The sequence below is a fragment of the Urtica dioica genome, chromosome 6 (genome assembly GCF_054948205.1).
Source record: "Urtica dioica subsp. dioica isolate 48M chromosome 6, U.dioica_male_clone48M_v1_H2, whole genome shotgun sequence".
Lineage (NCBI taxonomy): Eukaryota > Viridiplantae > Streptophyta > Magnoliopsida > Rosales > Urticaceae > Urtica > Urtica dioica.
The window spans coordinates 40,443,585-40,470,223 of record NC_142761.1 but is presented as its reverse complement, the minus strand read 5'-3'; the positions used below and the strand labels follow the sequence as shown (position 1 = coordinate 40,470,223).

Here is a 26,639-nt window from a genome sequence, read left to right as displayed (position 1 = left end):
TAAAAAAATTATACAAACCTTTGACTTTAAAACTCTATTTATTCCTCTAATAAAGAGTGTATATATCTATCATAAACAGAGCTATATATATAAAAAAGAATCTTCATAACAATGAAAATGAATGACTTAAACAACAATATAGGAGCTTGAACAACTTTCTAGAGTTGAAAGCCAATACGAGTCATGTGAATTTTGCCTTCTCTCGAAGCCAGAACAAACAATCGTAGAGTCAAGCTCAAAAAATTTCGTCGGGGAAGATGGAGTGAAATGTCTACGACGATGGCGGAGTCGGATCTCATCTCCTCCACTGGCACACTGGATTTCATGTCGACGGAGATCTCACCTCATCCGCCGGACTTCGGCGACTCATCGGCCTTGTCGGACGACGATTTCAACGCAATCGTCGGCCTCGCCGTGTGCTCCGACTCTCCCTCGTCCAAGCAGAGGAGGATCGAAGCTCCGGTGACATCTCTGTCGACGACTATTGGGTTTACCAGTTTTAATTGATTCGGTGTCGTTTTAATTAAAACTAGTTAGTTGTTTTTTATCCTCCGTGTAAAAGCCTTTACACGTGTTCTTTTCTTATTTGTTCCTTTATTGTTAGTTTTATTGGGGCGTGTAATATACACGATGGATTGCTATATATGTAGCTAATTCACTGGTACTTTTGACTTAATGAAGCATTATTCAAATTTCTTCTTCTTCTTCTTCTTCTGCTTCTTTCTTCTCTCTCGCCATTGTTATTCTCTTCAAGATTAGGTTGTAATATGGTATCAGAGCTTTCGCTTTTCAAAAAATCGACCTAGATCTTGCCTTTCCTCTCCATTCTCGGTTGAAAGCTTCAATCAAGATTGTCTGATTCAATGTCGACACCTGAAGCAACACCGATCGGAGATTCTTTAACCAAGATTAACTCTCAGCAATCCAATGACGATGAGCTCCTCGATCCGTATTATCTCCATCATTCAGATACGCCAGGAATTCTCTTGGTCACTCAAGTCCTCACCGGAGACAATTACGATTCCTGGAGTAGATCTATGAAATTGCTCTCGATGTCAAGAACAAATTAGGCTTCATCGATGGATCGATCCAGAAGCCGATGTCTACAGATCCAAAGATGATCAGAAAGTGGAGTCGCAACAATGGTATTGTCCTGGCATGGATTCTTAATGCCGTTGCTAAAGAAATCTCAGCGAGCCTCGTCTACAGCGACACGGCGGCGGAGATCTGGAAAGATCTTGAGGAGAGATTCAGGCAGAGCAACGCACCAAGAATCTTCCAATTGCGCAGGGATTTCGTGCATTGCATCCAAGATCAGCAAACTGTCGGTCTCTACTTCACCAAGCTCAAGGCGATTTGGGAAGAACTCAGCAATCACCGTCCAAATTGCACCTGCGAATGTAAATGTGGAGGATCTAAGGCCTTGAACGACTTTCTGCACTCGGAATATGTCATGCAGTTCCTAATGGGACTCAACGAGACATTTTCTCAGGCGAGAGGTCAAGTCCTCTTGATGGATCCGACTCTTCCGATGAACAAAGTCTTCGCCATGATCACACAAGAAGAAAAGCAGAGAGCTATCCAAGCCGACATGACAAATGGAAGCGATCAATCCAGCACCATGGCAATGACTGTCAATCAGGATTCCAAAAAATCCTCAAAGAAAGATCGGCCTCTTTGCACCCACTGCAAGATGCTTGGCCACACAGTGGACAAGTGCTACAAGTTGCACGGATATCCACGTGGATACAAGCCAAGAGTCAAGGGACAAGCCAATGCAGCAGAAAGTGGTGGCCAGGGATTTGATCATGTTTCAGAAGCCGTCACTGCCATGGGGAATCTCACAAGCGACCAGTGCCACCAGCTCAGCAACGTCCTGAACAATCGCATCACTGCTCCGGCAACTGCTCAGTCAAAACTTGGTGAAGTCAACATGACCTCATTCATAACAGGTTCTTGCAGTTTTAATTGTGATGATGAACGTTTACATAATTGCACTAATCATTGGATCTTAGATACTGGTGCCACTAGGCACATTTGTTCTGATAAGGCCTTTTTCTTGAGTCTTAAACCATTACAGAATTCCAGTGTCAATTTGCCCAATCATACATCCATTCCAGTGCATTTCTTTGGTGACATTAGAGTCAGCGAAACTCTCATACTGAGAGATGTTCTTTTTGTCCCTTGCTTTAAATTTAATCTTGTTTCCATTAGCTGTTTACTGCACAACACATCTTGGCATGTCATCTTTTCTGATCAAGGTTTTGTGATACAGGATATGACTCATGGGACGATGATTGGCAAGGGTGAAATGCGCTCTGATCTCTATGTTCTCACTGGTCACAAATATTGCACTGCAGTTGTTAACAAAGTGACTTCTCAAGTGTGGCATAGACGTCTAGGCCATCTTTCCTTTAAACGCCTTCATTTCCTCAAAGACAATCTTCTTTTTTCTGATTCTGATAAAGATTTACCTTGTTATGTTTGTCCTTTAGCTAAACAAAAAAGGATTCCTTTCATTTCTCACAGTAAAAGATCACATAATCCCTTTGATCTTTTACATTGTGACATATGGGGGCCCTATTCCATTGTATCTCGTACTGGTCATAGATTTTTTCTAACGCTTGTTGACGATTGTACCAGATTTTGTTGGGTTTGTTGTCAATGGTGCCCACAAGAAGAGTAGTAGTGTCTATTTATGTACATTTGATGTCATATAGTCTTACGAAGACTCTTGCTTGTAATTGCTTATTCATTAATAAAAAGTTGAAACGTTCATTCAATCTTCCTTGTCTGAAGCTTTATGATAAAACCTTAATCTTTTAGTCCATAAACAAACTTAACAACTTACGAAGAGACAAATGTAGATTTGCATGAACAAACTCTTCGTAGTTTGCTTAAAACGATATATTCGCAATCTTAGGGTCAAAGGACTATTGACCTCAGTACGATTGTTAGAAGAATATATGATGTCGAGGCATTGAGAGTTGGAGACTCTATAGTTCTTCTAGGTATCTTCCGAAGGTACTGAATTGACCAGTGCACTTCTAGAGACAAGATAAGAACAAACCATTTAACCTCTTATGTCTCGAAGTCACTATGTATGAATTGCATCACGCTTACCTTAATCCTGAAATGAGACATGTCATTTCACACCTTAGTATTCTCATTTGAGAAAGTCAGAGTTCGGACTCACCATGTGATTCCGAACAGGGCCTATTGGTGAAATACTAAGTTATGAGTATGTCATGAGTAACTTTGTGAAGTTCTCATAGATATGGAATTCATGTACAAGATTGCTGAAATGCAATGTATGTCACCTCATGCTTTGTTCCTTGGAGTGTGAATAAATGAACTGGCCAGTGTCCAAATTGAGTCCTGACTCTTTTGGATGAAACAATGTGACTTGTTAGCTCCTCGTCAATACATTGTTTCTAACTTATTCACAAGCGACAAAGGAGTTGAGGAAATAACAGCTAGAAGGGTAAAATGGTAATTTAGTAAATCCCGACTAGCTGATGACATTCATGAAGGGTAAACATAGATAATATTCAGTGGATCCGCTCATCATAATTAGGTTGAATTCTTGAGTAGAAAATAAATTCATTTGAACCGAGAGATTTTCAGTGTCAACTCTTTAATGGAGTCAGTTGGCATTAAGCTAAACTTGGAAAAGGTTTGTGAACTTTTGAGTCCAAGTGTTTAGCTCAAGCTTTGTTCATTTGGGTCCATGAGGTCACTGTCACAAATCACATCGATAGGAATAGTTAAACTGGAAGCTAAGTCAAAACAAGAACGAAAATTGTCAAAAGGGTAATTTTGTCTTTTTGGACATGGCATGAAATGAATGTCAATAAATTTTTTGACAATGTCATATGATGACATATTATATCACACGGCCATAACATGTTTATTGGGCCTTGAGAATTAATTTCATTTCATAGAATTTTACTTGAAAATTCTTAATGGGCTTTTCTTATGTTGTCATGAACAATTAAAGAAAAACCTAGAAAGCCTTTTTAGAAGGCTTTTGGCCGTCCAACCCAAGTGAATGGGAGACCAAATTTCGTGCAGCCCTTAGTGTGAAAGAGAGATTATTTTGTGCATTAATGTATTTAGATACTTGCCAAAAAAAAAAGAGGAAACAAATTTCCTCTAAGAGGAATCAAGATGGGCGCCCAAGTAGAGTCAAAAGAGGAAACAAATATGAGGATATCTTGGATCCTCTTTGGCCGTGTGAAATAAGGAGAAGAAAAGGAAATTGGCTCATGAATATGTGATATTCTATAGAAGAGGAAACTACCTTATTGAAGGTGAGACCTCTCCTATAAATAGGAGCCTTATTCTTCACATTTCATTCATTCCAAGTTTTAGAGATTGAGAGCTTCTCTCTCTAGCTTGGCCGCCACTCTCCTCTCTCTCTCTATTCAATTTCGATTTTTGTTTTGGCACCTAGGTCCTCATTTGATCTAGAGTTTAGCTCTGCGACTTCAAGACTCGTTCTTAAGTCGTAGTGTTTAAAAGTGTCCACTCACTAATTCCTTTTCTCTCGAGTGATTTAGTGATAGAAACTTTCGTGGTTTCTTGAGGTGCCGAGGAAAGAAAGAGAGACGTGCTGCGAGGGGAGACGAGCGTTGCAACTTTCTAAGAGCTTCTCAAAGATCAAGCTTCAAGAAAGGTCAGTAAACTTCTTAGCTCATATTAGTTTTTTTAATTACATGTACTTGCACTTGTCTAGGTTAGTAAAAACCGTTTTTACTTGTAAAAGAAATTTTTTAAAATTCCGCCGCTTCGCGAAGCGTTAATTATTTTCTTAAACCCTAGATCGATTCCAACAGGGTTTTCATGTTAAAGAATAAATCTGATGTTCACAAAATTGTGCCTCATTTTTGTGATATGATCTACAATCAATTTTCTGTGAGAATCAAACATTTCAGGTCTGACAACGCTAAGGAGCTCACCTTCACTGACTATTTCTCAAGGCATGGGATCTTACATCAATTCTCATGTGTTGAGACACCACAACAGAATTCAGTGGTGGAGCGTAAGCATCAGCACCTTCTCAACGTTGCTAGGGCCTTGTTTTTTCAATCTCGTTTACCTATCAACTTTTGGTCTGATTGCGTGCTTACTTCTGTTTATTTGATAAATAGAACTCCAACCCCTTTGCTTGATCATAAAACTCCTTTTGAGTTACTTTACAACACTGCTGTTGATTACAATTTCATGCGTGTGTTTGGCTGTTTGGTGTTTGCTTCTACCTTGAAAAGTCATAGGAATAAGTTTGAACCAAGAGCTAGACAATGTGTGTTCATAGGATATCCTCCTAATTTTAAAGGATATCGGCTCTTAGATGTGACCACTAGGGATGTTTTTATCTCACGTGATGTTATTTTTCATGAGAATATTTTTCCCTTCCATAGTATCACTAACTCAAAGGATGTCATTGATCCCTTTCCTGATTTGGTGTTACCTGCTAGTTCAAGTCTTACTATTCCTGTGCCTATTAGTGTTGACAATAACCAGGATGATGCCCATGATTGCTCACCGGAGGTAGATGAGAATATGCCTTTGGTTGCAAGAGATGCCGATGCAACAGTTATTGCAAGAGATGCCGATGCACCAGTAATACAGCCTGACATCACTGACATTAATACCAATGATGATACATCTTCACCTATTCAAGAAGTTGTCAATCAAAGACCACAGCGAGTTAGGCATCAACCTCAATATCTTAATGATTATCATTGTGGGTTGATGATTGACAACTCAGGTAGCATTGTTTCATCTAAGCATCATATTTCAGCTGTCATATGCTATGATAATCTGTCTGCATCATATCGCACCTTTTCTCTTGCAGTATCAAGCTTACCTGAACCACACTTTTACCACCAAGCTGCCAAACATGACCATTGGAGGCGAGCAATGGCTGAGGAGCTTCAAGCCATGGTGGATAACAAGACGTGGAGTATCGTTCCTTTACCAAAGGATAAGCAGCCTATTGGTTGTCATTGGGTATATACCAACAAGTTTAATGCTGATGGCTCTCTTGCTCGGCATAAAGCAAGATTGGTAGCCAAAGGTTACAATCAAAAGGAGGGAGTAGATTTTTTCAATACCTTCTCGCCAGTGGCTAAGTTGGTGACGGTCAAGATGTTGTTAGCCTTAGCTGCTTCACAGAAATGGCATCTCACACAGCTTGACATCAATAACGCTTTCCTGAATGGAGACTTAGAGGAAGAAGTATACATGGACATACCACTGGGATATCACCATCAGGGGGAGTCTTCAAGAGGTTCAGACTCGAGAATGGTGTGCCGTCTTCATAAGTCAATATATGGCTTAAAGCAGGCGTCAAGGCAGTGGAATCTGAAGTTTACAGCTGCAATTGTCTCATCAGGTTTTACTCAGTCAAAGGCCGATTATTCCTTGTTCACCAAAGGAAGTGGAGATCAATTTGTAGCTATTTTGCTATACGTGGATGACATCATTCTGGCGGGTCCTTCTATGCAAGTGATTATTGAGGTCAAGGAGTTTCCGAGTTCTTAGTTTAAACTCAAGGATCTTGGTCAGCTCAAGTATTTCCTGGGTTTGGAAGTTGCCAAGTCGAAAGTAGGCATTGTTTTGAGTCAGAGACAGTATGCCTTGCAGTTACTCGCCGACTATGGTTTTCTTGAGTCGAAGCCAGTTCATACTCCCATGAATCCTAGGCATCCTCTTGTAGCTGATGAAGGAGAACTTTTGCCTGATGTAAGGCATTATCGAAGCTTGATTGGCAGGCTCTTGTATCTTACAATTACAAGACCTGACATCACTTTTACAGTTCATGCTCTCAGTCAGTTCCTCCATACTCCGAGAGCTTCACATCTCCAGGCAGCTCATCATCTCCTTCGGTACATCAAGTCCACTCCAGGACTTGATTTGTTGTTCTCGGCAAATTCTTCTACGCAGATACGTGGTTTCAGTGATGCTGATTGGGCTACTTGCTCTGCTACTAGAAAGTCTGTTTCAGGGTTCTGTATTTTCATTGGTGATTCTTTGATTTCGTGGAAGTCAAAGAAACAGACTACAGTATCCCGGTCATCAGCGGAAGCAGAGTATCGTTCGTTAGCCTCTGCAACAAGTGAAATACTTTGGCTTCATCAGTTACTTAAGGCTTTTGGTGTTCAAGCTTCATCAGCATCAGTTTTGTATTGTGATAACCAAGCTGCAGTTCATATTGCCTCGAATCCTTCGTTTCACGAGCGAACGAAGCATATCGATATCGACCTTCATTTTGTACGTGAGCATTTTAGCTCTGGAGTTATCAAGCTGCTGCCGATAAGGACTCATCATCAACTTGCTGATGTGTTTACGAAACCTCTACCAGCTCCTGCTCTTCGTTCTGTTCTTTCCAAGCTCAACCTCAAAAATTTGTTCAGTATCGCTTGAGGGGGACTATTGGGTTTACCAGTTTTAATTGATTCGGTGTCGTTTTAATTAAAACTAGTTAGTTGTTTTTTATCCTCCGTGTAAAAGCCTTTACACGTGTTCTTTTCTTATTTGTTCCTTTATTGTTAGTTTTATTGGGGCGTGTAATATACACGGTGGATTGCTATATATGTAGCTAATTCACTGGTACTTTTGACTTAATGAAGCATTATTCAAATTTCTTCTTCTTCTTCTTATGCTTCTTTCTTCTCTCTCGCCATTGTTATTCTCTTCAAGATTAGGTTGTAATAACGACGCATCAAGTTGTGGCGGTGGATTTTCAAGAGAACGGATTGTAGATTTGTTTTTGTTAATATGAGTATATATATATGTAAATTGGTGTCAATTTTGGTTTTTTCTGTTTATTTTCGTTTATGTTAGTAAATTTGTGTTTGAAACACAGGCTTCGAGCGCTTCAGCGGGCCAGTCCGCCAATGCCGTCCTGGAGGTTCTTCCACAATTGATCGTCATTCGTCGTAGATTCGGCGACCGAGCTTTGTGGAGACTAAATCGGTATGTTTTTTTTTTTAGTTTATTCGTATTAATTTCGGTTTAATTCTTGTTAATTCAGTGTTAATACAATGTTAATTCATGTTAATGTAGTGTTAATTTAGTGTTAATTCTTGTTAATGTAGTGTTAATTCTTGTTAATTTAGTGTTAATTCTTGTTAATTTAGTGTTAATTCATTGTTAATTTTCAATGTTAATCCTTGTTAATTCGGAGGCGGCGAAAGCAATGGAGACTCTGCGTTTTCGGTCGGAAAATCGGTGGCTCAAGTCAATAATGACGAGCTTGGGCGTTCTATGGAGTCACCGCTTTGGGTAGAGCAGACATAGGGGAAGGCGGTGAAAGTGAGGGTGGCTCTTTGTCTCCGGTCGAAGAATCGGCGGCTCGAGACGGATGGCACATTGAAGATCGACGGTGAAGATCTCGTAATATTTTTATAGAATTTCTTAATCTATTAATAGAAGAGTTATTTATTGTAATTCTTTTCATTTATTAATTTTTATTTTTTTTAATTAATTTATATTTGGTAACCTTTCATTTTAAATGAATGGTATTTTTGTCTGATCAAGTGAGTTAATGTTGTTTATTAGCTATTTCGCAAAATACACAAAACATTAGTTATTTTATGATTAGTTAGTTTACTCGAGCTAAAAAAAATACACAAGCCTAACGTGTGCCAAGAGTCTGCATAAAATATTCATATTTTTATTATTAGTTAGTATAGTACCATATTCTCTCTCTCTCTCTCTCTCTCTCTCTCTCTCTCTCTCTCTCTCTCTCACACACACACACACACATTTATCCACGTGTGACACTCGCCAATATTGTGGAGGATGAAAACGCTCGAACGCCGGAAAATTACAGAAATCGGCGGGAACAAGCGGTATCGCGTGAGAAATCTTCAGCTCGACGACGGGAAGCAAAGCCCTTCTTATCGGCGAGAACATGAAAAATGACTCTGGTATTCGCTTAAATACCACATATTTTAACGCTGAACTAAGCTGGATTTCTTGAATCGGGAACTAGCTCACTTTCCATCCGATTTACCCCGGTTCTCAAGGAAAATGGCAGGGTTGTACTTAACCGTGCCAGGGACCCTCCAAAACCCCGTTCTCGGACGGGGGCCTCGGGATTTCAAACCTTGCACGCGAGTACTTATTGCATGAAATCCGGATCTTTTGTCCCTTTTTGGTCTTTTGGTGTCCCTCCAATAAAAAGAAGTCAATTTATTCATTTTATTTTTAAATAAATATAATTAATAATTGAATAAAATGATGATGACTTATTTTGATTGAAAAAAAAAAAAAAAACAAAGGGGATCCTCCTCATTTATGACCAATTCATAATCTTTTTTAATGTATCTGCTCTCCTTGATCTCAAATTTATTGATGTGTTAGAAAAGCAATCAATACCTTTATATGCACTCTTTTCCGTAAATGAAATAAGCATAAATAGTTTCTGTTATTTTGAAACCTGGATTGATTTCCCTCCTCGCTGTATTACTGATATTCTACAGATCGATTTGGTCACAGTTTAATAAAATTTTAATCTTTCCCTTAGAAATAAAGAAAGAAATAAGCACAATACAGACCGATATTCTATGTTAAATTTGAAAATATACGAAATTCTATGAAAATCTCTTCTATTTTACCAGTGTTTTGATCAAGAAAATCGACGATGATATTTCTTTTACTTACCTGTGTCTGGATTTCAGAAAACTCGTGCGTAATATTGTTTAGGAACAATTGAAAATGTGTCCTTCCAAAATGCGTTGAAAAACGAAAAGTCACCCAAGTTTGTACATGTGGAAGAAGCTCACACTTTCTCTTCTCTCACATTTCCCCCTTTTTTTTCCATCAAATAAATTACTTTCCGTACACAATAAGAATTTTGACTAGTTCTCGCAATTTTCTTTATATTTTCACTTTCTATTACAAAATCCAAATCCAAGTTCCAACACAGCCTAAAGAATACTTCTGGTCTTGGTTTACCAAGATTGCTCTGGCCATGACTAGACCATGGAAACTGCAAGTACGCCCATTTTCTAGGTTGAACATTTCAACCCCAGAAACAATGTTATATTGAAGAAAAAGAAAATACCCTGCCCGGGTCTCTTATTCCGTCTTAAAAATAAGTGGATACGTTTGATTCCTTAACTCATTATTCTTAAGATTGCTTCCAAAAATTCACAATTGAATCCATGCAAAGTGTCGCCAATGCATTGCCAACCCAAAACAATATCTAGCCATCTATAATACAAGAAACATAGACGTAAAATTTTGCTAAAAGGAAATCAATACATAGCCCATTAGAGGACTAACTTGGTTATTTGATCAGAAGTAAAAAAAAGTTTTGAGTCCTCAAAACAATTAACTTAAGTTCAGTCATAGCATATGATAGTAATATTGCAAGTCTCTCTGACACGCCAGAGCAATCTTCAAAGCCCTATTACCCAGGTAGAAAGAAAGGGAAAAAAAAAAAAAACAGTGATGTCAAAGAAAACCAATCATACAAAAATAGGGGATAACAAGACTGTCTTAAATTTAATTGATAAAAAGAAGTAGTAATAATGATCACTTTTTCAAGGTATAGAGTCTTCACCACTACATAGATGTTGCAACAACCACAAATCATATCTCAGAAGTCTGCAAAATGACAACTCAACTACCTAAGAATCTTGATAACACAGAGCGGCAAATTATTAGCAAATGTATCATTTCAGAAGCAAAAAAAATGGAGGAATAGAAAAAGCAATTACAGGTGAGACTGAGAACTAATTTAAAAAAAAAAAAAAAATCGAACATCTATTATGCATTCTTCTTTGTCCCTCCCTCTGGACCCAACAAACACCTTCATCACAGCTCTGAAATCAAATATCTGTGTTCATGTTTCATAACCCTTGTTTGAATATGATGAAATCAAAATGCTAATAATGCAAATCACAAAGAAAGCCTATGATTAAAATCTTGGCTATTCACTAGTAACATCACTCACAAAGAAAGCCTAACTTTCTACCCCAAAAATCTGCCTCTTCATCCTTGTAATTGATTTAAATAGCTAGTAATTTCTAATTGCAATGTGCCCTTAGGTTCCTAGAAATAACCTAACACTACTCAGCCTTTAATCTAACTTTTAGTCTTTGTTCGTCTCTAATACATGCATTTCATGCACATCTTGAACTAATTAAGCATTACGAATTGGAATTGGATTTTGGGAATCGTAAAACGAAAAGAGTGAAATCACCTTCAACATTCCAACCATAGATAGGGTTTGAAACAGAGAGCATCGAAATCAGCAACGAAGAAGCTGTAGCTGAGTGAAAAGGAAGCATAGATCCCAAGCATCGACTCGCCTCCATACTCGACCTTTTTCAAGCCAAACACTCAAACATTCATTATAAATCTACATATATATATATATATATATATATATATATATATATATATACACACTTGAATTACATTCACACACAAATTACCTCAAGGGCGAAGAACGAGAGACGGCGTTTTTGGGGACCGAGAACGGTGAACAGCTCGGCTTTGACTTTCCGGCGATCTTCGATGCCGAGGAGGCGAGTCTCGAGGCTGAGGCGGATCGGCCGATTGATCTTGCGGCGGCCAAGCACGACATTTTTCTTTTTGAGTGTTTATGTTTGTTTTTCTTCTTCTTATTATTATTATTATTATTTTGATTGATAAAAACCAGGGTTTTAGGACCAAGGAGAAGAGGGTTTTCCTTCGGACTTTTTGTGAAAAAAAAAAATTATAAAATTATAAAATTAACTGCTTGATGTCATTTCTAGGGCTGCTTCTATACTCATTTACAAAAATAAGATATTTCATTTTCAAAAAAAAAAAAAATTGCTTCATATATATAATTTTTTATGACATGTTATTAGTTTTTCTCCTATATCATATACATGCTATACTCTATTTTGAAAGTTTCATTTTCTACCCAAATTTTAACATAAATTCTCTCTATCACCGAGCACACGACGAGAATCCACGTCACATGCTGCTTCGTGCTGTCGCACAGCACGTTGTCGTTTGCTCGAGTTTTCTTTCTCTCTTCTCGCCATTCCACATATGTTAAGCTCTTTGACTTGATTTGTGTTAAAACGTTAGATGTGATTGTTTTTTAATGCCAATTTGTAAGTGGAAGTGATAGATTTGAATCTAAAAAATTTAAAGAAAAAAGTTCTTAACTTTGATGTTGGATATCTGTCTTTTGATTGTTGCTGTGGCCCAGATCTACAGTCACATGTGGTGACCAATTACAAGTGTTTGCATTAATTCTTGACAATTTTTTCAGTTTTCGAATGAAGTTTTAAAAACAATGTTGAATCTTCTTATCCTAGAGCACTTCAAATTTGTAAAGTTTGATAGAACAAAACAATAAATTTACCTATTATAATTTAAATCCTCATGTTTTTGGGTTTTTTTTTGTTAAATTAGTTATAGAATATGAATATTTATGTCTAATTATTTGATATTTAACATGAATATTTTGATTTTGTATCCAATTTTGTGTAATTTGTTTGTTAAATTCGGATTTAGTATAATTTTAAATAGATGATGTGAGTTAATCTTTGATTGTTATGTTAATTGTTTGTGGCGTTAATTTTTTAATTTGTAGGTTTGAAGGATGGCGCCCCTCGACCCAACAAGGAAGTATTGTACGCCCGTTCCTGAAAAACTCAATGCACACTCTTGTATTTTTTCTGGTCACATTATTGAAGTAAAGGAGGAGAAGCGAGATGTTGAACAGTTTGTACTTTGTGAACTATTTCATTAGGTTTGTGCTGAGTTTTTGTTGCACTGTTATTGTAGACTTTTTTCCATTTTTATCCTATATTATTTATGATTTTTTTTAAATATTTGTTCATTTCTTCTCGATAAATGCAATATTTGACGATATTCCTCGACGGTAACGGTAACTTCAACGACACATTTTATCCTTTATTTTTCTGTATTCTACAGTATATCACTGGCTTACCATGAGATATTAGTAAAATCTGAATCTCAAAACAATAAGAGTAACAGTATTTCGATCATTGGTTAGAACTAAGCGAGCCAACTCTATTTATAAAAACCACAGCTCACTATTGTAGGTTATCTTCTTCATGCATGGTCACTGCTAGTGCTCGAGTAATCCTTAAAATCCGCTGACCATGAGCTACAACGTCACATATATTAACTAGTGTATTATTTATTTCAAAAAAAAAAAAACAAAAAAATCTAGTGTATTATCTTCCTCGAGCTTGATCTCATCCTAAACACCGAAATTCCCCCCACGAAAATTCATACATAAAACAAAATATAAAAAGATTACAATAGTTTTATTTACTCTTTCACACATAGATGTGCATTATCTGAAATAAAAAAAATCCTTGCAAGTTATTACATAAAGAAATTAAACAAATAACAAGTGTTGATGCGTTTAATCTATGTTTTATCATTCATTTCAACAGCATAATCCTCTCAAAACTCGTACATGCGGAGGTACCACCATTTTCTAGCCTCGGAAGCTCGAAAATTCAAGCGAAGGAATTTCTTTTCCTTCGTCTGTTTCAGAGCTCGCCTCGATAACATCTCATTCGTTCTCAACTCATTATTACTATTATTATTATTATCTTTCGCTATCCAAGTACTTCTATTAAAGTCCAATTCCCAATGATTGATTGCAGACTAACATCCAAATACGCTACGTCCCGACTTAATTCCATGGCTGGCAAGCTTAGTGCATTAGGATACGAGAGAATACCCGTTCGGCCTTTGAAAGCAATATCATCAACTCTAGTCTCTTACGTATTTCCTTGCCCTAATTTTGAGCCAAAACACATATCAAGTAAATTTCTAATTAAGTCAGAGGCGTTGTCGGTCGTGCTTTAAAGAACTCGATCTAGGCTTAACCTCTATGGTCCTAGTTTCCTAATCATCACAAACTTCTCTTTAATTTCTTCGATGTTATCATACTCAATTGCGCTCCAAACGAGCTCATATCACAGAAATGAAAAACCTGGTTGGTTTCTAGGTTATACATTGGACCTTAAAAATAAGGAAATAATCTTCTAAATACTCAGTAGAACATAACAACTAAAAGCTCACCCAAATTATAATCTACCCCATAAGACAAGAAAACAAAGTTGATCACTAGAGGACTATCTCGAAGATCAATCACCGTCAATAAAAGATGAGCGTTCACAAGCGTCAAATTTCCTTTCGAGTTCATTCATATGATTCTAACAGCCCTGTTTCCCAGGGGAAAAAAATTGGAAGTAAAAGAGAAATTAAGCATACAAAAACGACGCATTGATATAAATTATTATTAATAAACGGCTTAGTAAAATAAGTCACGATCACTTTCGAGTCTTCTAACATTTCAAGTTTCTGACACGCCGGAGCAACCATCACATCCCTATTTCCCAAAAGAAGGAAAAAAAAAAAAAAAAAAAAAAAAAAAACTGTTGTGTCAAAGAAGAAAAGGGTTTGGATGAAAAAAAAAACGAGGGCTTCGAAAAAGAAAGGTATAGAGTCTTCACCACCACTACACAGATGTTGAAACAACCACAAATCATTCAGTAATCTGCAATATGACAACTCAACTACCTAAGAATCTTCGATAAACCAAAAACATGGCTAAATAATTGGGTGTTTCAAATAAAATTGTTCATAGTATTCTTCTCACACATCCAAAAACAAATCTTCCTTTTTTTTTTCCCTTCTTCATGTTAGACTCTACTGGTTTGAACCAACACCTTTCTATGGCTCTAAATATTTAATTATGTCAAATCCTTTACAATTAGGCATACATACAAAAGTTAACAGAAATATAAATTAGTAATTTTTAAGAATAAATTAGGGAAATCACCTTCAACATTCCAACCGTAGATAGGGTTTGAAACAGAGAGCATCGAAATCAGCAACGAAGAAGCTGTGGCTGAGTGGAAAGGAAGCATCGAGACCAAACACCGACTCGTCTCAATACTCGACCTTTTTTAAAGCCAAACACTCCAGATTCGTTACAGTTTTCTATATCTATACATACATATATATATATATATATATATATATGCTTACATTCAGATACACATTACCTCAAGGGCGAAGAACGAGAGACGCTGGTTTTGGGGACGGAGAACGGTGAACAGCTCGGCTTCGACTTTCCGGCGAGCCTCGAGGCCGAGGCTGCTCTTCCGGCAGATCGGCCGACTGATCTTGCGGCGGCTAAGCACGACATTAATTTTTTTTTTTTTTTTTTTTTTTAATTTTGTTGTGTTTTATGTTTTTTTTTTTTTTTTTCAATATAGCAGGGTTTTACGGCTTTGTGAGTTGTGACCAAAGGAAAGGGTTTTCCTTCTATAGTCAACTGTGTAACTATAAATTCCTTTTTGATTAATATTTGGAAATAAAATTTAATTTAATTTTTTTCTTGCTGGGAATGTAGTTCTGTTTATTTTTTTATTGTTATTTAATTTTAACTACTTGCGCAAAACTTTATAGTAAGAGTCATTATTAGTTTTTTTTTTCTTTTCAAAATATAAAAAAAAATATGTGCAATTTTGACTGAAGCAAAAGTTCTGAACACCACCTCACGCAAAAATTTACCAGCCGGCCATCTCATCTAGTTCGATATCGTCGCCTCATTTAGTCCTCCGTCGCGTCCGCATGTTCAACAAATTTTAGGTCGCATTCTTTATCAATTTTCGATTGATTTTGGACGTGAAAATCTAAATTGTAATGAGTAAGCTTATAATATTTGTTGTATCAAGCTTTATTACATAATTAGAAGTATTATGTGTCGAAAGAGCTAAGATTTAATTTTTGTTTCAAAAAATATTTCACAAGTTGGAAAATTAGACATTGTTGAACGCAATTGATCAAATTCAACCATAGTTGGTTTTATCACTCGAAATATTCCGATTTCAAATGGAACAATAAAAAATTCGGAACAATTTCTTTTTGTTCCATTTCGAATGCCGATGCATATTAATATAACTATTGCTATAAACTCCGTAGGCTATTCTTAGCCAATATATTTGGCTCGACCAAGATACCTCACTATGCGCTCATACATTAAACTATAGGTCATAGACAATGGATGACCTTACTTAGGGTTACGTCTAGGAGGCGAGCTAGGCCTCACAAATACACATGTCTTTGATTGTGCTCGTCGCAGAATGCTACGCTCATACTTAGGTTTGGTTGCTCACTCCTTTGGTTGGTTGCTCGCCCGATAGCACAAGGGAGAGACTAGAGGACAAGATACAACTTTTTAATGTATAGGTTAGGTATCTGAATCGATCTCTATATTTTATCCTCAAAATATTTTTGTATTTACCTTTATTTTTTTAAAAAAATTATCCCCTTGTTTTTTTTCCATTCATACACGATCTTCTCTTCAAATTTCAACATTTTCATTTGGATTCTATCTTATTCTCTCTCAATTATTTTATACTCGCAATGCAATTTTCAAATTTTGTAACATATTTTCTCTCAACTTTTAACATCCTCATTCGATCAATATTTTTTCTTCTGCACATAAAAGGTCAATCCAAATGTTATTCTTAACTTCGGTGACGATTAAGAAGATAAATTTTCCTTACTATTTATGATAATTTACGAAGAATCTAACACAAATGAGTCTCTATACAAATCTCACTCGTGACAATTTTTCAAAATGGTGCTAATGTCGAGAAAAATTAACCTCGTAGATATGGAATCGTGATCCGTTTGGCAACTTTTCCAAAACAATTAATCGAAGAAGAAAAGGGAAAACCGAGTAGAGTGGGAAGTGCGACAACAATCAATCTCACTCAAGTAGAGTGGGCTGCAAAATTAAAGCTACAACGCCAAACAATTTTGTGATGCAATAACAAGGCCGATAAAAAGCTTCACGGTGGTCACTTCTTCATAATCCTTTTCAGATGATAACGACAACAATATCGTATAATTTTATCAACCTCGTAAAGTGAAGACCTTATTTACAATAACATCCTCCAAAAAAGAACATCACACACAAAAAAAAAGTCGCAGAAAAGTCTATTCCATTGATGTCAAAGAAGAAAAGGGCAGAGGGCTTAAATTACAAGCTTTGATTAAAAGAGGGCTTCATAATAAAAAATATATAGAGTCTTCACGGCCACTACACACATGTTGAAATAACCACAATTCCTTTCTCAGTAATCTGCAATATGACAATCAATTACCTTAAAATCTTGATAAACTACAGCCACTAATAATAACTGAAAAAATTAATACTTCGTTCTAAATATGGATTTGAGTCTAACGAAAGGGGAAAAAAGTGTTTTTTTTTTTTTTTTTTGTAAACTAGCAACGTAGCCATTTTGAAACATGGTTTTTGAAATATAGCCAACGTTTGGTAAATTTTGCAATCTAGCCATTTACTGAAATTTACGGATATAAAATACCTAATTTACCCTTTTTCTTATACTTACTTGATCAAAACACTAGCCCACGTTTGACCGGTTTGAATTGTATACAGCCAATTAATTTCAAATTTTTTCGCAATTTAATTGGATATTTAGCTACTTTAATAGGAGATTCGGTGATGTAATTAAAAGAGAAAATTTAATGCAATAAATGCACAAAAAATTTACCATAATTAACAGAAATTAACAAATCAGCGGAGATTAACAAACATTTACACTGTATTTGCTTATACGGCTATAATTTAAGCAATTTAATTTTAGCTTTTGGAATTCATAATAAGAGATTCGGTGATTGTGAGAACCGCACAACCCAGCTGCCTGAATGTCATCTCTCTATGATTCTCTCTCTCGGAAATAAATAAATGAGATCATATCTCTCTCGATTTGAATGAATTCTGGACGTTGAAGTTTATCGAGTTAATTTTAAATATTTTAAGGTAATGTAAAATCTCGGAATAAATAAAGAATTTATCGGGTTCGTCTCGAATAATAAATTATTTTCCGATGAAATATTCCGGAATTTAATTTAAGAAAATAAATTCTCAAGGACGAGAATTAATTCCGAGAAACCTTAAATATATTTTAATTAATCGAGAACGATCGAGAAAATTCTCGGTCCGAATCATATAATTATAATCCGTTCGGTTATGGATTTAATTAAATAATTATATGAAGAGGACTTGGTTGTAATGTTTTTTAAGGGACCCATTTGAAAGAAAACAAGGAGAAGAGGTGGGTTTGTGAATAAGAGGGTAATTTTGAGCTTGCCTCGTCATCACACATGTGTCATGGGTTATCCTTGCCAACCCAACACTTATCTTAGTCAATTACTTTGCCATTAAGTCTTCATGGCCGAGTAAAAGTAAGGCCTTGTTTGGTATGAGAGAAAAGAGGAGGGATGGATTATATAGGAGGGATTTGGAGGGATGGATTATACATTTGCTTTGTTTGGTAGGAAGAGAAAAAAATGGAGGGATGGATTTGTATCCGTGGGACCCACAAAAAAACTTTCCCCTCCATTTTGGAAGGATTGTAGAAATCCATAGCATTTTATTCATGAAAATTATATTTATAATATTTATTGATGCAATTTCATAGTATCTAATTATTTTATACACAATTTATTTTCTAAATTATTTTGGATGTGAAACAAAAATGAGTAAAAATTAAACATAATTTTAAAATTAATGTTATATACTTTTATTTATGTACCTTGATTATATATTTGATATGTAGACAATATAGTTATTTTACTCACATATTTTACAATATATAAATATTAATATATATATATATATATAAATATATATTTAAATTGTTCAAATTATTTTTGGATAAATTACACAATTTAGTCTCATATAATAAAAGAGTTATTAATGTCATTAGTATAATAAAAAATAGTCATGTTTTTCTTTATTATTTATACCAAACAACAAGTGGATGGATTTTAATCTTTCCTCTTAACATACCAATCAAGTTTTTGGAAAGATACAATCCATCCATTTCTTTTCCTTCCATTTCCCTCCTCTTCAATCCCTCCTTCCATGTTTCCCTCCTCTCTACCAAACAAAGCCTAAGTGCATCAACCAAAAGGAAAACAAACCCACGGGGAAAAAAAAGAAGAGAAAGAAAAGAAGAGAAGAAGAAAACACGAGAGAGAGAGAGAGAGAGCCGAGAGAAGAGAGATCGACAGAGAGAGAGAGCGGTCGAGCGAGAGAGAGAGAGGAAGAGAGCGAGGGAGTGAACTCGCGGAGGAAGAGCTCGGCCGACAGCCACCGAGACCGAGACCCGAAGTCACAAGACGCGCGCGGGCTGAGAAGGAGCGAGCGCTGCCGCGAGCACGCTGTAATCGGCCGACCGGGAAGCGAGCGCCGGGAGAGAGAAAATACACCCCGGAGAGTCCAAATCCACGAAAAAATTGGGTAAGAAATCAAAACCCGGAATTAATTTCGTACTGTCAGGGTTTGAAGTTGATTTTGGGGTTTTGATTCTCGTGATGGATTTTTGAGAAATTGATCGGTTTTAAGTGTTAATTGTGCTTAATTGATCGTGTTTATGACTTGAATTAGAGGATTGATCTTGGTTTTCTTTGGTTGGTATGGATTTGGCTGAAAATCTTGATGAACGAGGGTTTAAGGATTTGTTTTTTGGGGCTTTTCGTTTCTGAAGGTTATTGATGATCTAGAGACGTTTGTAAACGTTTTTAGTGTTTGGGTTTTGGTTAAAAATGGCTGTTTAGGTGTTGATTAAATTGTTGGACGAATTTTCATTGAAGTTGTTAACCTGCCGTGTGTTTGATTTCTGTTATGGCCGTTTGAGTATTTTCAGATTTGGAATGGATTTTCAATTGATATTATTTGAGGCCATGTCGATGATTTGTGAGCTGTTGAAATTGTTTGGTTGATTGGGAAATCTTGGCCGTGTGGTTGTTATAGCAATATGACTTGTTTTGGCTGTGTGCTTCGGTCTGACTATGTTGTCATGATTTCTGAGCCTCGGGTTACGTTTACTTGAATTGGTTCGGGTTCGGGTTTGAGATGTCAGGGTTTGGATTTTGGAATTGATACGAGTTTGAAATTGTGGAATTGACTCGTTATCGGATTCGGTGACTTGATTGCAGATTCACACGGACGAGCGGGAACCGGACGAGTCAAAGGCAATGAAGCCGGATTTTGAAATTTTGAGAAAAGAGTTATCGTAGTTAAAGCTCGATAAACTCGTGAGTTTTTTAAATCGCTTATAGCGTTTAAATACTCTTGGATTTGGTTATGTGATATATTTCCTGTATTTAAATAAATAATTTATGATTATTTATTTAACGTTTAAGAAGTCAATTTAATTCGCTTTGGAATTTTCGGTTTGTATGATTTTTTGGATTATTCGTTTAATTTATTTAAGACTCGTTAATCAATGATTTGGATTTTATTTCGTACTCGTTCGCTGGTACGAATTCGTACGAGTCTTGAATAAGTTTAAATTCCGAAAAGCCGGGAAATAAGTGAATTAAATTCTCGAACCCCTGAATCGACTCGCAGTGAATCCTGATAACAAACCTTAAGCTTGACATCACCTCCCGAATCATTGACTAATGAGATTTCAATTTCGGGTTTTAGTTTCTCGACGCTTCGGAACGTGTTAGCGCTTCAGGACGTGTAGAGTCTCGGAAAGCGTGTAAAGCAAGAAAACTCTGGAATTCATCAAGTTCTCCGACGAACTATTCCGGGTAAGTGGGATTTAAGTTTGAGGCGCCAAAATGGGAATGGTGCCTAGTAGAATAATTGTTTATGTTTATTCGTTTAATCCTAAAACAAAGAGAAACCCTCAGTTAGACAAGATGACCGAATAAGGCTTCGGCCACTAACTAATAAGATAATAAAATGGTAGGGTTAAACGATTAGCAAGTTAAGAACCTTGAAGCCTTTAAAACTATGTTAAGCTTCTGTAATAGGTTTTTAACCCTTTGTCCTGATGAGGAGGACAACAGGAGGAGGAAAGACGGTGTTCTCCGGATTCAATCCCGAGAGAAACTGCTCTAGGAGAAGGTCTAGCCTCACAGCTGTCGACAACTCCTTCTAAAATACGTAAAGAGCCATACAATGAAACTAATAATGTTAATGACGGGCTTTATCCCGATAAGATCTCCTCCTGTAATAGGATAGGCAGGTAAGCTGTAGACAGCTCCTGTAAAACATAACGAACTCTTGTCGGCAATGTAGCGAGTGGCATTCCTGAAGGCCCTTTAATGGGAAGTCGATGGGTGGCTTCAGGTAAGTCAATGAGTGGCTTACCTGTCCTGAGGGAAATATGAAACCCTGGACCAACCAGGGATTGTTGAGGGTTTGCTCCCCTCTACCATACGCGCGTCAAGGCCCTCCTACATGTGCTAGTGGATCCCAGACATTAAAACTTCGGCCTTCTGAGGGCTAGGCTCAAGTTCTCAGAACGGTTTACTCATCTCTCATGAACGGCTGCGGACTGAAGTGTTGATTGGCCAGTCCACTGATGTAAGGCGTCGGTATGAGTGAGATGGATGAGTTTCTAGGAAGACGGTTGTTAGCCGGATCCCTATATGATTATATCTTTGATTGTTTTAGAACGGGGTTCTAAAACTGATTATGTCTCTGTTGATGGAATGAAATTTTGTTATGCTGATTGAATAATGGAACTTCTTTATTCTTCTGAATCTATCATCTGCTGTCATCTGCATTTTATTGTCTGCAACCATGCATCTCATGTAGTGCTAGGTTAGATATCCTGCTTACTGAGTCGGTGTGACTCACCCCATAAATCCCTCTCCTTGTAGATAAAGGAAAAGCTCAGGCGAAACAGGAGTGCTAGTCAAGGTAGATCTCATGACGACCTGTGGCATAGGAAATGTCTTTTTGGGAAATGGGTATCAGGTTTTTAAAACCGAGCTTATGCGCTCGTGAAAGTTTTTATATGGTTTTTGAAAGAACTTTTATAATATAATAACGTCTAGATAATTGGCCTGAAACTATTTTTATGTTTTGAACTCGGTAAGCACGATTTTGGGCCCGTGCTTACGAATAGCAAGCTAGAGTAGTCCGCATTTTTGTAACTCTTCTAAAAGCGAAAAATTTTACCAGTTTTTAGCGGACTAGCTCTAGGAACCCTTGTTATTCCTTATATGTAAATTAAATTGTATTTCCGTTGTTTGTTTAATAAATGTTTTGTAAATGACGTTTGAAAATGTTTTATGTTCATTTCATTTGAAAATATAAATGATTTATGATGATGTTATGGGAAAGGTCGCGTTCCGAGGACGACAGGTGTCCTGCGGGTCGTGACAGTGATATAATTAAAAGGGAAATGAAATATATTTATTTGATTGAATAAAGTCAAACAAGATAATGAATACACGTAATTATGATAAAATCCCGTTCAAAATTAGAAAATAAATTTGGAAAACAAAAATACCGTATTAAATGCGTATTAAAGGAAAGGAAAGAAATTGGCTCTACCTGCACATATGTAAATTTACCATAATTAACAGAAATAACAAAGCTACGGAGATTAACAAAAATTTACGAACATTTACACTGTATTTGCTTACACGGCTATAATGTTCATTAAAGAAAAAAAATAACCACTTTGCCAAATATAGAATTTTTTTAAAATTCGAAATATGAACCGAATATAACAAATTCGGCTACAAAACCAAGTTTCAAAACGTGGGCTAGTATTTTTGAAACCAAACCAAGGCTAATATAGTAAATATCATCTTACATAAATATGACACGTCATCAAATTTGGCTAGATTCGAAAATTAAACGAAACGTTGGCTAGATTACAATTGCAACGTTTGATGTGGTTTAGATCGACTAATTTTTTTTTTTTTTTGCTAAACAGTCAATTGCTTAATAAATTGGTAAAATATTTAATGTTTCTCCAAAGTTAACGAAATAGTTAAAACGTGCGAGTATCAGTTTTAATTTTTTTTTACATTTTGATTAAAATTTTTGAAAATGATAAATAACTTGTCAAAAAATTTAATCATGGTCTCAAAATTTAACTAATTTACTAAAACTTTGGCTAGTTTATTAATTGTCTACCTTCACAGGCTATTTTTGAATAACTCTTAAAAATAATGTTAAATTTAATTACAATTAGGCAATATATACATCAGTAATTGTAAGAAGATATTGACTTTTTTTTCGAGCCAAACACTCAAAGATTCATCACATATATACTTACATTCATATATATATATATATATATATATATATATATATATATATATATATATATATATATATACACACACATTACCTCAAAGGCGAAAAAGAACGAGAGACGCTGGTTTTGGGGACAGAGAACGGTGAGCAGCTCGGCTTCGACTTTCCGACGAGCCTCGAGGCCGAGGCTACTCTTCCGGAAGATCTCCCGACTTATCTCGAGGCAGCGAAGCACAACATTTTACTTTTTTCAGTTTTCTATTATTATTTTTTTTGGTCTTTTTGTGATTTGTTTTTATTACCTATGAAATATCAGGGTTTAGGGTTATACGACTTCGGACTTTGGAGGTTTAGCTATTTGGGCACGATCAAGACATTCCCTCGGGCGACAAGTAAAAAAAAACATGGTTTCCGTTATGATATTTCGATTAATTAAAAAAAAATCTGAAATTAGGCATTAATCACGTCCAATTTTTTTAATATGACACAAGTAATCAAGTCCATTTATTTGATGGACATATTTTTTATTTGGAATATTTATTACCACATGCCTTTTTTTAAAAAAATAATAAAACTTTTCAATATAGGCTTGGAATGAAATGAGGCCTTGCTAAATAACATAACGTATGTCTGTAAGTTAAATCATTAATAATATATATGTAATATGTAGGGGTGACAATTTGGACCGTACATGAGACACGGCACAGTTACGACACGGTGTAAATGGGTTTGAGTCGACCTTAAATGGATCTGGATCCATCCGTGTCGAACACGATTAACACGATTAAATAACGGGTGAACACGATACGAACACGACAACCCATTGAGACCCAATAAGACACGAATATTAAATGGGTTGTTAATGGGTAAACACGATCAAGACCCATAATGACTCAAATGGATTGTGTTTGAACTTCTCTTTTGTATTAAAAATATTATGATGGTGGCTTAGTTGATTATATGAAGTATTTTTATTAATTACTTATTCTAACTAATTTGTTATTTAATTTGATTCAGAGAATTTCAATATTTTGAAGTAAACATGTAAAAGGGCCTAAACCGATTAGCGTGTTCAAATGGGTTTAGTAGTCTAAATGGGTCTGTGGGTCTAAGCGGATTCGTGGGTTACATGGTCTATTAAGACACGATTAATAAATGGGTCTTAGTGGGTTGGGTCTGGGTTTGACAAAAAAATAGTGGGTCGGGTTTGGATTTTGCTCCTAGACACGATTAATAAATGGGTCGGGTCTGGGTCTGTCAAAAAATACATGAAAACGAATAAGACACGGCACGAACACGACACGTAACCCGAATTGCCACCCCTAGTAATATGTATGTAATATTATTTAATTTTACAACATGCATAAACTTTAATATGCTTCAATAGTAAAAAAAAAAAAAAAAAAAAAAAAAAACCTTCAACATGGTTCCAAAATGTGTGCTCGGAATCAGAACAGAAAAAATGTATTCGCAGAATTTTCCCTACGTCCAATACCATGGACTTCGGCTTATGAGAACTTGGGCAAGGCTAATCTAGTGGGCCTAAAAATTTGTTGAAATCACTTGATCCACCACATTTTAAAATTTTTTTCTGATAGTTTTATTTGACTTAATTTTTTTTATTGCTTAAAGTTTCATTTAAATATTTATGAGCTGTTTCATTGTGAATATCGGCAAAATAATTGAAAATAAAAGCATGTATTAATGGAATGTTTTAAAATCCGAGGCACTCAGGGAATTTTTAGTTTCGAACGAGGTGTTTATGAAATTTCCCCTAAAACGTTTGACCGTTATGAACAAAAGTAGCGCAAACCCGGTTAGTGGCACCACGTGATGAAAGCTTACGAATTTTTGGGGATTGCAGTCTTTTTCTTTATTTTAATTTTATTTTTAAGATCAGCAACTTCTTTATGGTGTGACAAAGCTAGCTAATACAAAAGATCACGTTGCTTTTAAACTAATTTCAACTTTTTATACATGGACTTGCTTCAATTCTTACCATTCACTTGTACTAAGAAAATGCATGAGATTGGATTCCTTTGCTTACGATTAACTTTTATGTCTAACCATAGAATCTGATGTCTAATGTATTCAAATTTCTAAGGGACTATCTTATGGACAATACTAACTCTCTCCAATATGAAGTATCACTATTTAATAATAATAATAATAATGGTACATATTTTTCTTCCCCGGATATGGTCAATCTAGTATGTCTGTTGATTAATGGAAAGTCTATCACCTTTCAAATGTTAAATTTGAGCACAATATTAATATCCACTATATTTTAAAAATTCCACATTTTTAGAATTAGGACTACCCCAAATCACTCTATTTGCATTTGGTGAAACATAATAATTAAATATGGTCTCTCTTTACCGAATTCTTCCTCGTCTTCATCAATTTCCACTTTAATTCCGGTACTTACTATCATTTGTACCGAAAAAAAAAAAAAAATTGACAAGTCAATAAAGTAAAATAACTAGTTTATGAAAATTTATGATATCATTGGATGTGGAAGAGAGGGGATAGCTAGGAGTAGTTTATAAGCAAACTTCCACGTCTTAAAAATCATCATTTTTTTAGCATGGCATGTCTGTTAAATGTTTTGGGTCACTTTCACTGTCGCTTTATTTTTCATTGTTTCCCCTTTATTTAGTCACGCCGTATTGAACGCCTAGTTATTACATGTCAGTTGAGTAACATTAATCATTTGCAATTATTTAATCAGCACTCCAACTTCTTAATATTGCCCTCAATTTTTTTATATTATCCTTCAGACGGCGATTTCCACCAAACTCAACAAGAAATTTATCGTTATACAATACTACACAAAACTAATTTATAAACAAATAAACAGTATAAATGCGTATTAATTTAATACACGAGATGAAAGCATACATCCCATAAAAATAAATAACAAAAAATTATGGATATGAAGTATAAAATGATAAAAGTTGAGGGGCTGCAATGATAAAGTAAAATAACTCAGTGAAATGTGAAATAATACTAAACTGATGCAATTTAATATTTGAATTTATAGCTTAAGGCACTTGAAACCAAAATGTTGCAATTTAGTCAACGTTTCAATTATGTATGAGAAATAACCACAAAAATGACGTGACATTGTTTAGGTTTTTTTGTGTGTGTGTATGAGATAAACATGCCCTTTGTTTTTCAAATCATTTTTTAATTTATTCTAATTTTAAAAGAGATATTTTTGATAAAAAAAAACAAAAATATAACCAGTAGCACGTGAAATTCTACCGAAATAAGTCACAAATTAAAAAAAAAATTATATATATATATATATATTTATATGCATCCATTTACCTGCGGCGCCAGGCCATATAGTTTTCTAAATTAGTTTGGGTCGAAAAAGTCATAATTTCCAAAATTTTGACTCTGCAAGATAGAAAGCAACTTTCATGTCTTATTCTGTTTTAAAAAAAAAAACATACCATCTCTATCACACATTCACCAAACTTCACTCAACATTATATATAGAAATCCA

At 35.6% G+C, this 26,639-nt stretch overlaps 2 protein-coding genes across 15 annotated transcripts; one reads left to right on the top strand and one right to left on the bottom strand.

Moving 5' to 3' along the window:
- The first annotated feature begins 863 nt into the window (after nt 1-863).
- Nucleotides 864-6,549, top strand: LOC149394134 (uncharacterized). The gene is made up of 5 exons (XM_089618266.1): nt 864-1,029; nt 1,071-1,952; nt 2,016-2,170; nt 2,276-2,383; nt 5,527-6,549. The coding sequence occupies exons 1-5, from the start codon at nt 864-866 to the stop codon at nt 6,547-6,549; spliced, it is 2,334 nt and encodes a 777-aa protein (XP_089474392.1).
- Nucleotides 6,550-10,170: 3,621 nt separating this feature from the next.
- LOC149394133 (protein NUCLEAR FUSION DEFECTIVE 6, mitochondrial-like) lies at nt 10,171-15,273 on the bottom strand. Of its 14 annotated transcripts, none has more exons than XR_016299917.1 (4): nt 15,075-15,273; nt 14,849-14,970; nt 10,556-10,623; nt 10,171-10,423 (listed from the first exon to the last, which is right to left on the bottom strand). XR_016299917.1 is itself a non-coding variant. In XM_089617830.1 (4 exons), the coding sequence occupies exons 1-3, from the start codon at nt 11,606-11,608 to the stop codon at nt 10,616-10,618; spliced, it is 282 nt and encodes a 93-aa protein (XP_089473956.1). In that variant the 5' UTR covers nt 11,609-11,720; the 3' UTR covers nt 10,171-10,423; nt 10,580-10,615. The 14 variants fall into 14 exon arrangements, 4 of the variants coding, with proteins under 4 accessions (XP_089473956.1, XP_089473959.1, XP_089473957.1 ...); XR_016299916.1 differs by having other exon boundaries at nt 10,580-10,623; XR_016299913.1 differs by lacking the exons at nt 14,849-14,970; nt 15,075-15,273 and adding exons at nt 11,222-11,343; nt 11,457-11,720 and having other exon boundaries at nt 10,580-10,654.
- Nucleotides 15,274-26,639: the final 11,366 nt, after the last annotated feature.